We start from the raw sequence: 14258 nt of genomic DNA, 5'->3' as shown, positions 1-14258 counted from the left end.
CCCAACAAGACCCTCCATTACTCCATCTCCATCTCCTGACTTGAAGCATTTTCACTGATTGTCTCCCCCAGGCCTGGAACTCTCTCCTCATTTGTCTCCTAGCTATAAATTTGTATTACATATTGTATGTATGTGTGTGTATATATATATATATACACACACATACATATATGTACACACATATGTGTTATATAATTTGTATTATATATGTCTCCTAAGCTATAAAATCCCATCTTCTACAAGAAGTGTTTATGATTAAGTTCTCCTTAATCTTAGTGTCTTCCCTCTGAGATGACGCCCAATTTATCCTGTTTATATCTATTTTGCAAATAGTTGTCTCTTCTATTAGACTGAGCTCCTTGAGAGCTGGGACTGGTTTTTTTGCCTTTTTTTGCATTCCCAGGGCTTAGTATAGTTCCTGGCACTTAGTAAGTGCTTAATATATGCTAGCTGACTGATAAGATAGCCCTTCAATCCCCTTCCCTCCAAAACTCCAAAAAGGATATCAGTAACAGCACAGACACAAGCCTACTGCATCACAAAAAAACTAGGCACCCTCCACTAGAACAGGGCAGAAGGAGGATCACCACTTGGTTCTCAGATCCCCATTCTCACTCAAGTAGAAGGCTATGAACCTGAGACCTCCTTCTTTCTGTTTCGGGTCAGCTCATAGAAGAAGGAAAGTTACATTTGCTTCAGGGTCCCCAGAAATCACTTGGGGAAGACCCCCCCCACACACCAAAGGATTTCCTTTAAGGAGCCTCAGAGTGATATGGAAGTCAAACACATCTATCTTTTGAAAGCTGGAAGGAGAGATTGGCAGGAGAGATGCCTAATAATCCAAGCCACGTCTCCCTCGTCCCAAGCCCAGCCTGTGGGAAGGTGGGGGAAGGGTGGCAGCTTTGAAAGGGAGCCAGACACATGGGAATTGAGTCCAGTCTCATGGAGATGTTCAGGAACCAGAACAGAGAGATGCTAAGAGAAAGGGGCAGGGGAGTGAAGTGAGGGACTGAGGACAGGATAAAACAGCAGACTCTCCAGGGAACTTGTTCCAAAACTACGTGGTCAAGGGGCTGGCCCTGAGAAAGAAGCCCAAACCCACAGTCCCATAGCACCTTGGAAACCAGCCTGGCTTGCTGGCACAAAGATCTCTCTGTCAGCCCGGCCCACTCCCATGGGCTCCCCAGGCACGACCAACTGAATGAAATTTCCATAGCTCCAAATTAATATATTCGCTGGAAGGAAGCAAACCTGTCACTGGCATGACAGCAAGCAACCAAAACACAGCTGTAGGACTTCACTGCAGGTCCATTATCCTGCATAAGAATAACACTTGGGAACAACCTCCCTCCGCCCCCAGCCCCCAGCCCCTGGCCAACTTCTTCACTCCCTGTTTCACCCAATGGATTCAAAGCTTGCTTTGTAGGGGGCTTGGGAATGTTGAAGTTCTCTTTTCTGTGTGTCCTTGAGACAGCCCAATGATAAATGGTTTTAGGAGCAGGGAAGTCAGCCACAGACCCTCCTCCCCCCCAAAGCATGGCTATTTCCTTTCAAATGGCTATTTGAGCCCTTTTGAGGGTGCTGGGGGAGAGGTACACCAGGCTGCCTAGTTACTGAGGCAGGAGCCAAGACACAGAGATGCAAATACAAGGTTTGGTTTTCCAACAAGGGAAGAGATGCTTTCCCTGCTAAGCCCTGGGGATCTGGCAGCATGGGGAGAAACAATCTATTAGCATACCCCCACCCCCAAATACTTGTGTCTCCCTATGCTGGCATATGAAGATCAAGTCCTCAAAGGTAGATTACAACCCCTAATTACATATATTTTACCCCAAATATTTGGGAGACAATTACCCTTCTCTAATGCCCCATGCCCAGCCTGGTCTAAATCTATCCACAGCACTCACCAGACAACCCTCCCCTTCACCAACTTAGAGTAGTGAAGCCACAGATGTTTACAGAGCTGGGAGGATGCCTACTTGCTGTAATCTCACCCCACCTCCACCCCCATCCCACTCTCCAATCTAATCTCCCTCTGCTTAACTAATATCCTATCAGATTAGGGGAGGAGCACTCAACACATATAGGTGTGTCTCAGTCTCTGTCTCTCTTAGCCCCACCAAGATGATCCAGCAGCAGAGTCAGCAAGGAAAGATCTTAGACGTTTTAAGAAGACCAGTCTAGTCAAACTCTCTTCCACTTCTACCTCCTACCCCCTCCCCCAAAAAAATTCCAAGTTTTTTCTTTGTTTAAAAACAGAAAGAAAAAAAAAAAACAACTTTTCAGAGCAAGTAGAAAAGCTAAAAGTCCTGGCTTGGGAGTCAGGAGATCAAGGCTCTAGTCTCAGATTTAACACCATCTAGGAAAAAACTTAAACCAAAAGACCCCAATACAAATTTGTCTTTTACAAAGGAACTTATCTAGCTATACAATCCTGAAGGAGTCTTCTTGCATCTTTGTGCTTAAGGTTCCTTTTCTGCCAAATGGGGATGATAATTTCTGCCCTACATGCTTCACAAGAGTTGATGCATGTGAATGGGCTTTGACAAATGTAAAGTGCTAGGCAGAGGCAAAAAGTTGCTACTGTTATTATTGTTGTCATTATTACTACTACCAGAGTATGGCCCCAGGCTAACTCCTCTCCAATCCACCCTCCACAGATGCCAGGTCTGACTATGCTTCAACCTGGTCAATAAAGTCCCATAGCGATCCATTACCTCTAGGATCAAATATGAACTCCTATTTGGGATTTAATGCCCTTTTGCAACTTGGCTCCAAACTACCTTTCCATATTCGTTACACATTATTCCCCCTCTGGCCTTCTTGCTGTTCCTTTCACACAATATTCCATCTGCCACCTTGGTAACTTTGTAATGACTGTCACTTTTTTTTTTTTTTTGGCGTGGCAATTGGGGTTAAGTGACTTGCCCAGGGCCACACAGCTAGTAAGTGTCATGTTTGGTCTGAGGCCAGATTTGAACTCTGGTCCTCCTGACTTCAGGGCCAGTGCTCTATCCACTGCGCCACCTAGCTGCCCCACTCAGAGTCATTTTTACAGGTATTTAGAGGAGTTTGGGGGAGAGTTCAAGTGAGTCCCTCTTACCTCTGCCATCTTCACTCTGCCTCCCCCAGAATTTTTTTTAAGGATGTGGAGACATGTCAGATGAAGCCATATGAATAAAAAAATGCTCTAGCTATGTGACCCTGGGCAAGTCACTTAACCCCAATTGCCAAGCCAAAAAAAAAGTTAGTGACAGTCATTACAAAGGTACCAAGGTGGCAGATGGAATATTGTGTGAAAGGAACAGTAACAAGGCCAGAGGGGGAATAATGTGTAACAAATATGGAAAGGTAGTTTGAAGCCATGTTGCAAAAGGGCATTAAATCCCTAATAGGAGTTCATATTTGATCCTAGAGGTAATGGGGAGTTATGGGAGTTTATTGCTCTATCCTTTTTGTCACCTAGCTGCCCCCCTGTCACTAACTTCTAGGACGAGTTCCTGACTTGCCTCTACCTAAAATCCCTCGTTTCCTTCAAAGCTCAGCTCAAAATTTCTCTCATGACTTTCCCAGATTTCTGCCCCCTACCAGTTGCTAATTCTACTTCCCTTATTTCATATATATTTTGTGTATGCTTATAGGTATACATGTCTCCCCCAATAAAATCTAAGTTGCGAGAGATCAGGAATGGTTTAATTTTTTACTTTGTATCCCCAAGGCCTAGCAGGGTGCTTGACATAGGACAGGAACACAACAAATGTTGGGTGATCCCTGTGGCTACTGCTCACAGTGAACAAAGAACGTTTAGATTAGGACAGACTGCCAAGGAGAAGGAGGAGCTGAATCCACATGATACTAAGGAGGGACTCACCCTCCGGCTCCCGTCTCTTCATCCTTTCTTCAAAGGCTCTGGTTCAAAAGCCTGTTTGTTGCTCCTAACCAAAAGGATCACAGACTGAGGGACGCAAAGCTAAACTGAGACTCCTGTAGAAACCCAAGAGTCACTGCAAAGGGGAACCTCATAAACTCACACCCTCCTAGAAGCCCTGGCCCTGGTAACCTCCTACCAACAAATGCTTCCAAAGGACACCAGAGAAGAGAAAGCTTCATGACAAAGAGGGCAGTGGCAGCCAGGCTCAGGGCTACAGATTCAGCCCTGAAGGACCCCAGAAACTTAGCGAGGGAAGGCTCAGTATCAAATCAAAATCAAGGGAAAGCAACAAGACTTTGGATTATATAAGTCCTCCACCCAGTCCTCTCCAGGAAGCCAGAAGCCAGAAATAGCCCAACCAGGTTATTAAGAAGAGATTACGGATCGGGGCTCCAAGTGTCTAATTGCCTAGTACACACCAAACTCTAGCAGCTCCCCGTCTCCAGGGGAAGACTGCTCAAACTGTCCAATTGTTGAGGTTTTTTTGTCAATAATAAGTGGGAGGACCTGATGTGGCTGGGCACCTAAGGTCTAACTGCTCCCAAAAGAGTGACATCTGTACCCACAAGGTAAGGCTGAGGAAAGAATACCAGATACAGATGTCAAACACTTGGATTTGAGTCCTGACTCCAATACTTAGTGGCTATATGACCTTGAGTAGTTCACGCCTATGAAACTCAGTCTTCTTCTCTATAAAATGGCCTAATACATGCATTACCTATCTTAAAATGTTGTTCTAAGAACGGTGCTTTGTAAGTAACAGGTGTTCCTCCAAGGAAAGGGGTGGCCCAGCTTTCCAGGAGGACTACTATGAAGAAAATGCTTTATCAACTATAAAGCATTATATGTAACTGGTAACCAGTCCTCTTGTTATCTATATCCCCTTTCAAATTGCATGAGCAAAGTGCTAGGACTTAGGGAAAGAGGGGAGCCTGCAGGAAGGGTTAACTGAGGGCAGAGGAGCCAGGGAGAGAGCCAAGAGGAACTGAAAATATACGTGTCCATCAGATCAACAAGAAGCTAGCAGCCACAGTTTTCAAGGAACTGCTGCATCAGCAGCAGTCTATGAGGAGCCCCACAGAGTCAGCCCGCTTTGCCCAAGACTGAGTGGGGGAAGAGGAAGAGAGTTCGGGGCAAAGGTTGAGGAGCACCAATCTTCAGAATTAACTACATGATATGTAATGCCTTAACTCAGTCTCTCCAACAAGCAACCCTTATTGTTCAAGAGAAAGGAAAATCCAAGCTTAACTAAAATAAATGATTTTTTGCATTTCTATACTGATTACTGCTTTTCCGAGCCTCTTTAAATACATGGTGTCAGGTTAACTTCCCAACCATGACTTGGAGGTCAGAAGGCAGATACTGCTATCTCCATTTTACAGATGCAAGAAATCAAGGTCCACATATTAAGTGAGCTGTCCAAGTTTTACACAACAAATTAAGGCCAAAAACACACTAGTCAGTCAGTCAACAAGGATTTATTATTATTTACTAATTGCCAGGCGCTTTGGAAATGCTAGGGATCCCCAGAAGGTCAATGACTGTTCTCTTGCCTTTAAGGAGCTCATATTCTAATATAACAATATGTAAATGACTATGTACACACAAGACACATGAAGAATAGACAAGAGTAATCTCAGAGGGAAGGCACTAGTAGAGGGTGGTTTGGCAAAGACCTCCAGCAGGTCTCCCAACTTGCCTTTCAAAACTGAATGACCAAAGGCAGCTAGGTGGTGTGGTGGATAGAGCACCAGCCCTGAAGTCAGGAGTTCAAATCTGGCCTTAGACCAAACACTTGACACTGACTAGCTGTGTGACCCTGGGCAAGTCATTTAATCTCAATTGCCTAAAAACAAAACAAAACAAACAAACAAAAATCACCAGAACCAGATTTGGTTTTTATTTTTCAGACAGTCCAAATTTCAGGCATTAAAAGGGAGGGGGAAAACCTCACAAAAACATTAAATCCTCTTCACCTCCCACCTGGGACATCAATATGTACCAATCTTAAGTTTTTAAGGGCCATTGTAACAACATGGGCTAAATAAACACTGAGCAAAAAATGGGGCAAGACGGAGAAAAGCTCAGGTTGGAGGCCTTCTCCCTTAGTTCCCACAAAGCACTTTAATTTCTAACTTTCTAATGCACATCTCATAACATACCCGGAGTGTCACAGAAATGTGGTATGTAATGTATGAGCTCAATAAATGTTTACTGACTTTGAATGAGCATGCTCAGGTCAGGGACGTCTTACCTAAATACTGTATCTTCCCCAGTGTCTAGCACAGAGTAAGTGCCTCATAAATGTTTATTATATTTGCATTCTGAAATTCCTGTTCACGAACAATTACTATACACGCTGCTCCCAGTACCCATCTGTCAGGGCTGAAAATGCTTCAAGGTGGCAAAAAAATTCACGGAGAAGTAGGAAGTCAGTGTGGGAATCAATTCAACATTTATTGAGCACCTACTAAACACAGAACATTGTTCGATTCAAATTCAACATCTACTGAATGCCTACTATTGTACAAAAACATTGAGCTAAATACTGGAGATATACACATTAAAATAAAAGTATCCTAGCTCTCAAGATGCTTATATTTTTGGGAGGGGTAGGGAATAAAAGATGGAGGGATAGAGAATATATCCCACGAAAAACAGATAATTAAACGCAAGGCAATTTGACAAAAGAGAGAGTACTGACAACTGAGGGTCTAGTTAGGGAGTGATCATGAAAACTTAGGACTAAGCCAGATCCTTGAAGGAAGAAAAGAGGTGAAAATGAGGAGGCAGAGCACGTAGCTGTTGGGGCAGGGTGAAGGGAATTTGTGCGAGTTTGTGAAAAAAGGAAATGTAATGTCAAGTTTGGGTAATAGCTGAAAAAAAAAACCACCATGGTGCTAGGAAAGACTGCTGGATTTGTGGTCAGAGGGCTTGGGCTGAAATAGCAGTTCTGCTACTTGGGCAACTTTGGGGAAACCACTTCATTACTCTGGGTCTTACTTTCCTCACATGTTACCTGTAGGGGGTTGGATTAGATAAATTCTACTATCCCTTCCAACTCCTAAATAGGTGATTCTATAACAGCCAGTTGGCTGGAAAACAAAGAGGGTAGAGAGGAGTAATAAGAAATAATCATAGAAAGGTAGGCTGAAACAGGCTGTGGAGAGCCTTAAAATAAGCTGGTGGAACAGCTAGGTGGCACAGTGGAAAGAGCTCTGGCCTTGGAGTCAGGAGGATCTGAGTTCAAATCTGACCTCAGACACTTGACACTTGACACTTACAAGCTGTGTGACCCCAAGTCACTTAACCCCAATTGCCTCACCAAAAAAAGCCAAAAAGAAAAAAAAATAAGCTGAAGAGTTTGCATTTTATTCGTACAGGCAATAGGGATTCACTAGAGGCCTTTGAGCAGGGGTGTAGAAACCTTCTGGCTTTGCCTTAGGAAAATTACAATTATAAGGGAAGATAAATTGGAGGGAGGTAGCAAGGAGAATTATTAGGCATCTCTTGCAACAGTTGGGGGAGATGAGGACTGGCTTAAAGTAGCATCACAGTTGCCCTCCGGGTAGTTATGAAGGGTATTAGCTCCCATAATACATATTCAGATTCAGTTAATTTCCCTCCCATTCCCTCTCTCCCTACATCTCCCTCTCCATTCCCCACCCACCCCCCACCCCCAAGTTCAAAGCAGCAGAGCCTCAGGGCTCTAAGGCATGTGGACAAATTCTACTCTCCATTACTTACTGAAAAGAATGAGAATCAGCCATCCATATCTAAGTTGGATGCCAAAGACAAGTTTCAAAGAATAGAGAGATTGTCCTCAATAAGATGTCTGCAAAGAACTCAAAACTTGGGTAGCAGTACAAAGTTCTCTGTTTAATAAGACAGCATCTACTGTTCCTAGGACATCCTCAGGTGAAGAGTCACAGATATACTTTAGGGTACAGTGAAAAGAGCCCTGGATTTGGAATTAGAAGACCTGGTTTCAAGGCCTTAGTGTGTCACCTGTGGGACCCTAGACAACTCACTTAACCTTCCTCAATTGTAAAATTAGGGGGTTGGATTAGATATCCTCAAAGTTTCCATCCACCTCTAGATCGATTAAGCTATAACATACAGGACATTAAAACTGATCTTAGGGAATTCCCAGTCATGAGGCCTAGAGAGACTTGCCACAGAAAGTTAGTCATACAGCATTATTTATTTGCCTCCAATGAGTCATTGTTAAGGAGAGTGAAGCCCCTTATTGTATTTTGGTCACACCTTTTAAACAGATTCAAAGAAACCGAAGCAGGTTCTAAAGAGAGCAACGATTATTATAATAATGACAAATAGGGATTACAGAGACAGGTTAAAGAACTGGGGCCATTTAAACTTGGACAAGAGGACAGTGATGTAATTATTGTCTTTAAGGGAATGAAGAATAGCTCTTATAACGGTGAGATATATATACATATATATATCAATATATATAAAGTAAATAAAACAATGATCAACTTTCTCCAGGTTCATAAAAGGACTGAATGTAAGGAAATGGATTTAATGAAAAACAGGACAAGACTAGTTGGATATTAGGAAGAATCTGACTGATGGGGTTAAAACATTGGAAAAAACTACAGTAAGAGGCATATCTGTCCATAAACTCTTCAAAAAGAGATGACTGTCTTAAACAGATTAAACATTTCATGTAAAATTGGTGAGAAGGAAATTGGAGACCATCTAATCCCCTCACTTTGTAAGTTAGGAAATTATGATCCAGTAGAGTGCTAGATTTGGCATTAGAGAACTTACATTCAAATCCTGGCTTTCCTATTCATCACTGATATAATATTGAAATGTTTTGGTACCTCAGTTTCCTTCTCTGTATGTAAACTGCAAATACTGTACTAAATGGATTCCAAGGTCCCTTCCAGCTCTAAATGTATGATACTAGGCAACTGAGACCCATAGAGATTAAGTGAGTTGCACAAGGTGACACAGTGACAGTTGTTGGCAGAGCCAGGACTAGAGCCTAGTTCTCTTAATTACTAGCCCAGTGTGCCATTGAGATAGAAGAGGTCAATCTTGAAGTCAGGGAAACCTGGATTCAAGTCCTACCTTGGCCAAATGCCTCGCATTTGCTGACTCTCAGCAAATAATTTAATCTCTCAGTGTCCTAAGCAACCCTCCAGTTACAGAGGAGTTGCCAAATTCAAGGAGGAAGTTGCTATACTGGAAGTGCCCTACACACCTATGAAATCATATTTAGCAAAGACAGGATTGACCAATAACAACAAAAAGTTAAAGGATGGTTCTATCTGGTTTATTGGGAGTAAAGATTCAAAGAGGATTGTCTCTGGCCTTCCAAACTACAAAGAGAAGACAAAAACTACTTATTTCCCGTTCTGTCTCTTCCTACCACCAAGGAGACACTTGGTTTAGGAAATTAAAAACAAATGGAAGCAATCCTTGCCAGAAAGCAGAAGTGATCTTTTTTAAATGCCTGGAAGGAGACAATGCTGATGACACCTCAATGATGAGACTTGTACTTTGAGTTGCTGTGTTAGTTTGACTCAGCAGAATGGAGCGTCCTGACACATCTTGACCAGAATTACCATCATTAATCTTTGCCTGATCGCAGGTGGAGTTGGGGGCCAACCAGTACTGCCCAGAAGAGAGTTCCCTGCCCAGAATACAGCATAGAGCCAGACTGGTGAGAAGGGACCTTTCTATGGAGGGTAGGAGGACTAACATCTCAGATGGAGAACAAGGAGAACATTTAGGGCGAGGAGTGTAGAACAGCCAGGAAAGGAACAGAAAAGTCATTGGTCTTCCTGCTTCACTTATTCTAACTAGCCTAGTTCTCTAGAGACAGAAAGTCATTATACCATGGTGCTGCTTTTGATACTATTCTGGATTTCAACCACTGTGAACTCAAACAGTACAGCCCAAACTTGTCACAGAAAAAAAAAATATGAAATACAGAGCTGTTGGGCTCATTTTACCAATGCCAGAGAAATCAACCCTAAACAGACCAAGAACACAGAAAGCTAGAGAGCCTGAGAGCAGGGGAAGAGCATCAATAAAAACTTGGAAGACAATCCAAAAACTCCAAAGATGACAAGCTTAGGCAGGGAAGAAGGAATTCTAATGTACTTTTCGCAGCCCCACCTACCCCCAAACCCAGCCAACATCCATCAAAGTGGGGGGCAAGGAGTCCTTCACCAGCAAATTCATAGAATCACAGAAGCTCGAGCAGGAAGGGACCTCAGAGGTCGTGATAAGATCACCTGGCCAAACCCCTCTAGACAAGAGGAGTCTTCTTTACAATAATCCCCAACAAATGGTCATAGCATTTCTGCGTGAAGACATGCAAAATTCACCGTTTTAAGAGGTTTTCATTCTGGTTTTGGACAGCTCTAAGTGTTTTCCCCTATATTGACCTGAATTCTGCCTCCCCGAAACTTCCAAACTCTCAGAGGGTAGGGCAGCCAGAAGAGAGAGGTCCCTCCAGATCAAAAGAAGATGGAAAGGGATAAAAAGACATCTCTTGTCCCAACGGTCTCCTATGAGGGAGGGGTGACAAGGAATGGGCTTGAGAAGCCACTTTGAGAGGTCAGAGAAATGATGATCTTCAGGTTGGACACTGGAAACAGATGGGATTACTCCGACTCCTACTCTGCCCAGGTAAGGTGAGACCGTAAGAAACAGGTCAGGATTTGGACCTGGAAGACCGAGGTTCTAATGGGTGTCAGCCACTTAAAAGGATTCTGTGCCTCATTAGGAAGTCACTCCCTTTTTTCTGGGCCTCAGTTTCTTTTTTTATAAAATGGACCTGGTGGAGGGAGGATCTCTTCTAACCGGCCCCGACATTTCCATCTAAAGCCTGCGTGCTCCTACGAGGCTCTGCCCCCTACCCCCTAAACCTCAGCCCACGAACACGCACTGGGGGGCAGGGCAGCGACGGCAGCGTTCTGCGCGGGCTGGCGCCCCCTCCCCGGGGCCCGTCTCCCCCTCACCCGCTGCAGCTCCATCTCGATCTCGCCGGCTTTGAGCAGGATGGGCCCCCGCACCGCGTACTCCACCGCCTTCACCAGCGGGTTCATAGACTCGGGCGTCAGGATCCGCTGGCGCCCGTTCTTCTCCGGCCGCAGCTTCAGCACCGCCGAGGCCTCGGCCGCCGCGCTGCTCCAGCTCCGGCCCCGGCCCCGGCCCCAGCCCGGGGAGCGCGGGCAGCGGCCGGCGCGCAGCCCCAGCACCAAGCCCGCCGCCCGCTGCATGACTCCGGCGCTCGTCTGCCCGCTAGCCCGGGACCCTGGCAAAAACAAACGCGCGATCAGCAAACCGCCCGCCCGCCCCCGGGCGCCGCCCCCCTGCAGCCTCCTCCCCCGCCCCCGAGGCCGAGCGGAGAGGTTATTTCATCAGCAGGGGAGCCGGGTCATTTGCGAGCCCTGACCCGAGGCACTCCGTGCGCTCGATCCGCACCAGCTGAGCCCAGGTACCCGGGACTGGCAAAGGAGGCGGCGCAGGACGCCACATGCCTGTCGACTCCTTCTCCTCCCCGCGCCTAATGCCGCCGCGCTCTCCTCGAGTTGGCCCAGGATACAGGCGGCAACGGCGGCGGCGGTGGCGGCGACAGCAGCAGCATCACCCGCGTCGAGCTCCCGGCTCGGGTTCGCGGATCCCGCAGTCGCCAGCCACTCACAAGACCGGCCTCTTAGCCTCCCACACCCACCCGGAGAAGAAGCCAGGGAGCCGGCTCTAAAACGCCGCGCCACTTACTGGGACTTGTAGTTCCCGGAGCGGGCTTTGCAGCGCAGGTGCGAAATCGGGGAAACTACAATTCCCACTATGCACTGCGCCGAACCGGTGGAGGTGGAGGTGGAGGTGGGGGGCAAGGGAAGGAGCCAGGCTGGCGCTCGCAAGCTAGAGGCAAGTTCTTGGTGGGGCGGTAAGAAGGAAAAAGGGAAGAACGGCATCTGGGGAGCTGGAGGCGCGTGCAGCAGTAAGAATGTGCCCTTGCTCCCCTTCCCCCTCCTCTATCAACCTACAAAGTGCCGCTATTTGTATATTCTGCTCCGCCTCCATTCTCCGCCTTACCAACACACCTGCTAGGATGCTCAGTTGGCTGGGCGGAAGCGCAGAATCTGTTGCAGTCTCCGCGTTGATTTCATCATCCTCTTCTACGCCAGTGAGGACGGCGCTTAGCCGCCTAAATCCCGATGTTCCCCAGTGTCTGGAGGTTGGCTGTCTCTGGGCCTTGGCAGAGAGGGCAACACAATAAACGTTTACTGCCTTAGTATATACAGAATACTGCACCTGGTACTCAGGTATGCACAAACTAAAAATTAGGAAATCCCTATTTTCTTTTAAAATTTTTTTAAAATTTTTATTTTTTTTAGGCAATTGGAGTTAAGTGACTTGCCCAGGGCAACACAGCTAATAAGTGTCAAGTGTTTGCTCTGAGGTCGAATTTGAACACAGGTCCTCTTGACTTAAGGGCCGGTGCTCTATCCACTGCGCCACCTAGCTGCCCCGGAAATCCCTATTTTCTATGAGTGTATAGCCTCGCAACAATGATCCACACAACCCTGACTGACTGTGCTGTAAAAAGTCCCAGACTGAGTCAGAAGATCAGAGTTCAAATGTCACAACCTTGACTTACATGGTTCACCTTGGACAAGTTACCTAACGTGTCTGAGTGTGTTTCCTTACTAATATTTGCTGGTTAGAAAGAACCTTAGAAGTCACCAACTTGCTCATATGCGAAATTCAGGCTCCAGAGAAGTTACCCACAACGTAACACAACTCACACAAATAGTAGTAGAAGAGCTGGTATTAGAATCTGTAACTTCAGACTCCAAATTCAGTGCTGTTGCCCCTATACCATCTTCACAATAATTGCTGATGTTTCTATAGACCTTAGTTTTCAAAACACTTTACATAGCCATCTATGCCTTACAATACTTCCAGGGAGGTCTCAGTGAGGATGATGCGGTCCAGGGGTACTGGTACCCCAATATCACAACATGTGGGGACCCGAAAGAATTCAACCCAAGCCTTCTTTCAGCCAAAGACAAGGTTTATTAGAACATCCTTCATATTGGGCAGACTCTTAAGCAGTCTGAACTTTAGTAAGCTATTGGCTAGATTATAGACTATAAGAATCTGAGCATCTTAATGGAGACAAGATGGACCTTATATACAGAAAGACTGTGGAAAGGATCTAGGAGTGGCCAAATAGTTTGGGGTGACTGGAGGAGGCGTCTAAGGAAGGAGTGGCCAGTAGGCTGGGATGGACTGAACGCCTGGGACCTGAACCTCAAGGCCAAGGGAGAATGGAGCCTAGCTAGGATCAAGGGTGGGAAATGGCTGGACGTACATAGGGAAGTAAAACAATGGAGAGCTAGGCTAGATTAAAGGTAACAGAATTGGGAGATAGGGTTTAGCCACAATGAAAGGCCAGAGCCTCAGGCAAACTCCAGAGATTTGGCCATGTGGGAAAGTCCAGGGTTTTTCCTTTTTTGGTGTCTAGCTCCCATCCTCATCACCCTCAACTAATGAAAATCAACAGCTTCTGTCTTATTTGCAGAGTTGCCTTGGGCACTGAGAAGTTAAATGACTTGACCAGAATCACAAAGTCAGAATGTGTGAGGATCAGGACTTGAACCCCGGTCTTCTTGAGCCCTAGGCTCACACTGCTTGACTAAGCAGCGTTGCCTTTCTTGGAGTGTTGTCCATAATACACATAATGGATATGTACATATAATGGATGCTTAAAAAATGTTGTTTGAATTAAATTGATATATCTGGCAGGACATCTTATTCCATCTGTTTGCATAAGTCCAAGAGACTTAATTACAGATCAGAAGGTTGCATGGAGAGTAAAGAATTAGAAAACTAGGAATTGGATGTTCTTTGGGGATGTTTTCATCAATACAGATGAGGGTGTCAGATTCTTCTTCCCTCTTAAGGCCACCCCAAGATCTGTATCTTCTCTAAATTTTGTTCCTCCCCTCACACCTGGTATAGTGCTTTGTGATGGGGTATGGGCCCAAGCCAAGACCTTTGCTCCTTACCCCAAAAAGAATTTGGGTCCTATTTGTCTAAGGGGTTCTCCTTGAATTCTCCCACTTGATCTAGGAGGTCTCTGGCGTTCCCCTGAGACTATGGTCCCATCAACTGGCCTTTTGTTACCTAGCCCAATCTTCCAATTCTGTTACCCTTAAGCTAGCCTAGCCCTCCATTGTCTTACCTCCCTATGGCCCCTGGCTACTTCCCACCCTGGACCCTATCTAGACCCCATTCCTGACCTCCCAGTCACTCCCATCAAGATCCTTCCTAG

The 14258-nt window shown here is 45.7% G+C and overlaps 1 protein-coding gene across 1 annotated transcript in view; it reads right to left on the bottom strand.

The window, feature by feature from the left end:
• The window catches only part of GPT2 (glutamic--pyruvic transaminase 2), a 54121-nt gene extending 42913 nt beyond the window's left edge, over positions 1 to 11208 (bottom strand). The window contains exon 1 of the mRNA XM_027867771.1: positions 10933 to 11208. Coding sequence (XP_027723572.1) covers positions 10933 to 11193 — 261 coding nt within the window. The 5' untranslated portion in view covers positions 11194 to 11208. The remainder of the gene's footprint in view (positions 1 to 10932) is intronic.
• Between the last annotated feature and the right edge of the window lie 3050 nt (positions 11209 to 14258).

This window comes from Vombatus ursinus, unplaced genomic scaffold, assembly GCF_900497805.2.
Source record: "Vombatus ursinus unplaced genomic scaffold, bare-nosed wombat genome assembly UNPS02014786.1, whole genome shotgun sequence".
In the NCBI taxonomy this organism is placed as follows: Eukaryota; Metazoa; Chordata; class Mammalia; order Diprotodontia; family Vombatidae; genus Vombatus; species Vombatus ursinus.
The sequence above is the reverse complement of the archived record's forward strand: the minus strand, read 5'-3'. Positions and strand labels throughout refer to the sequence as shown.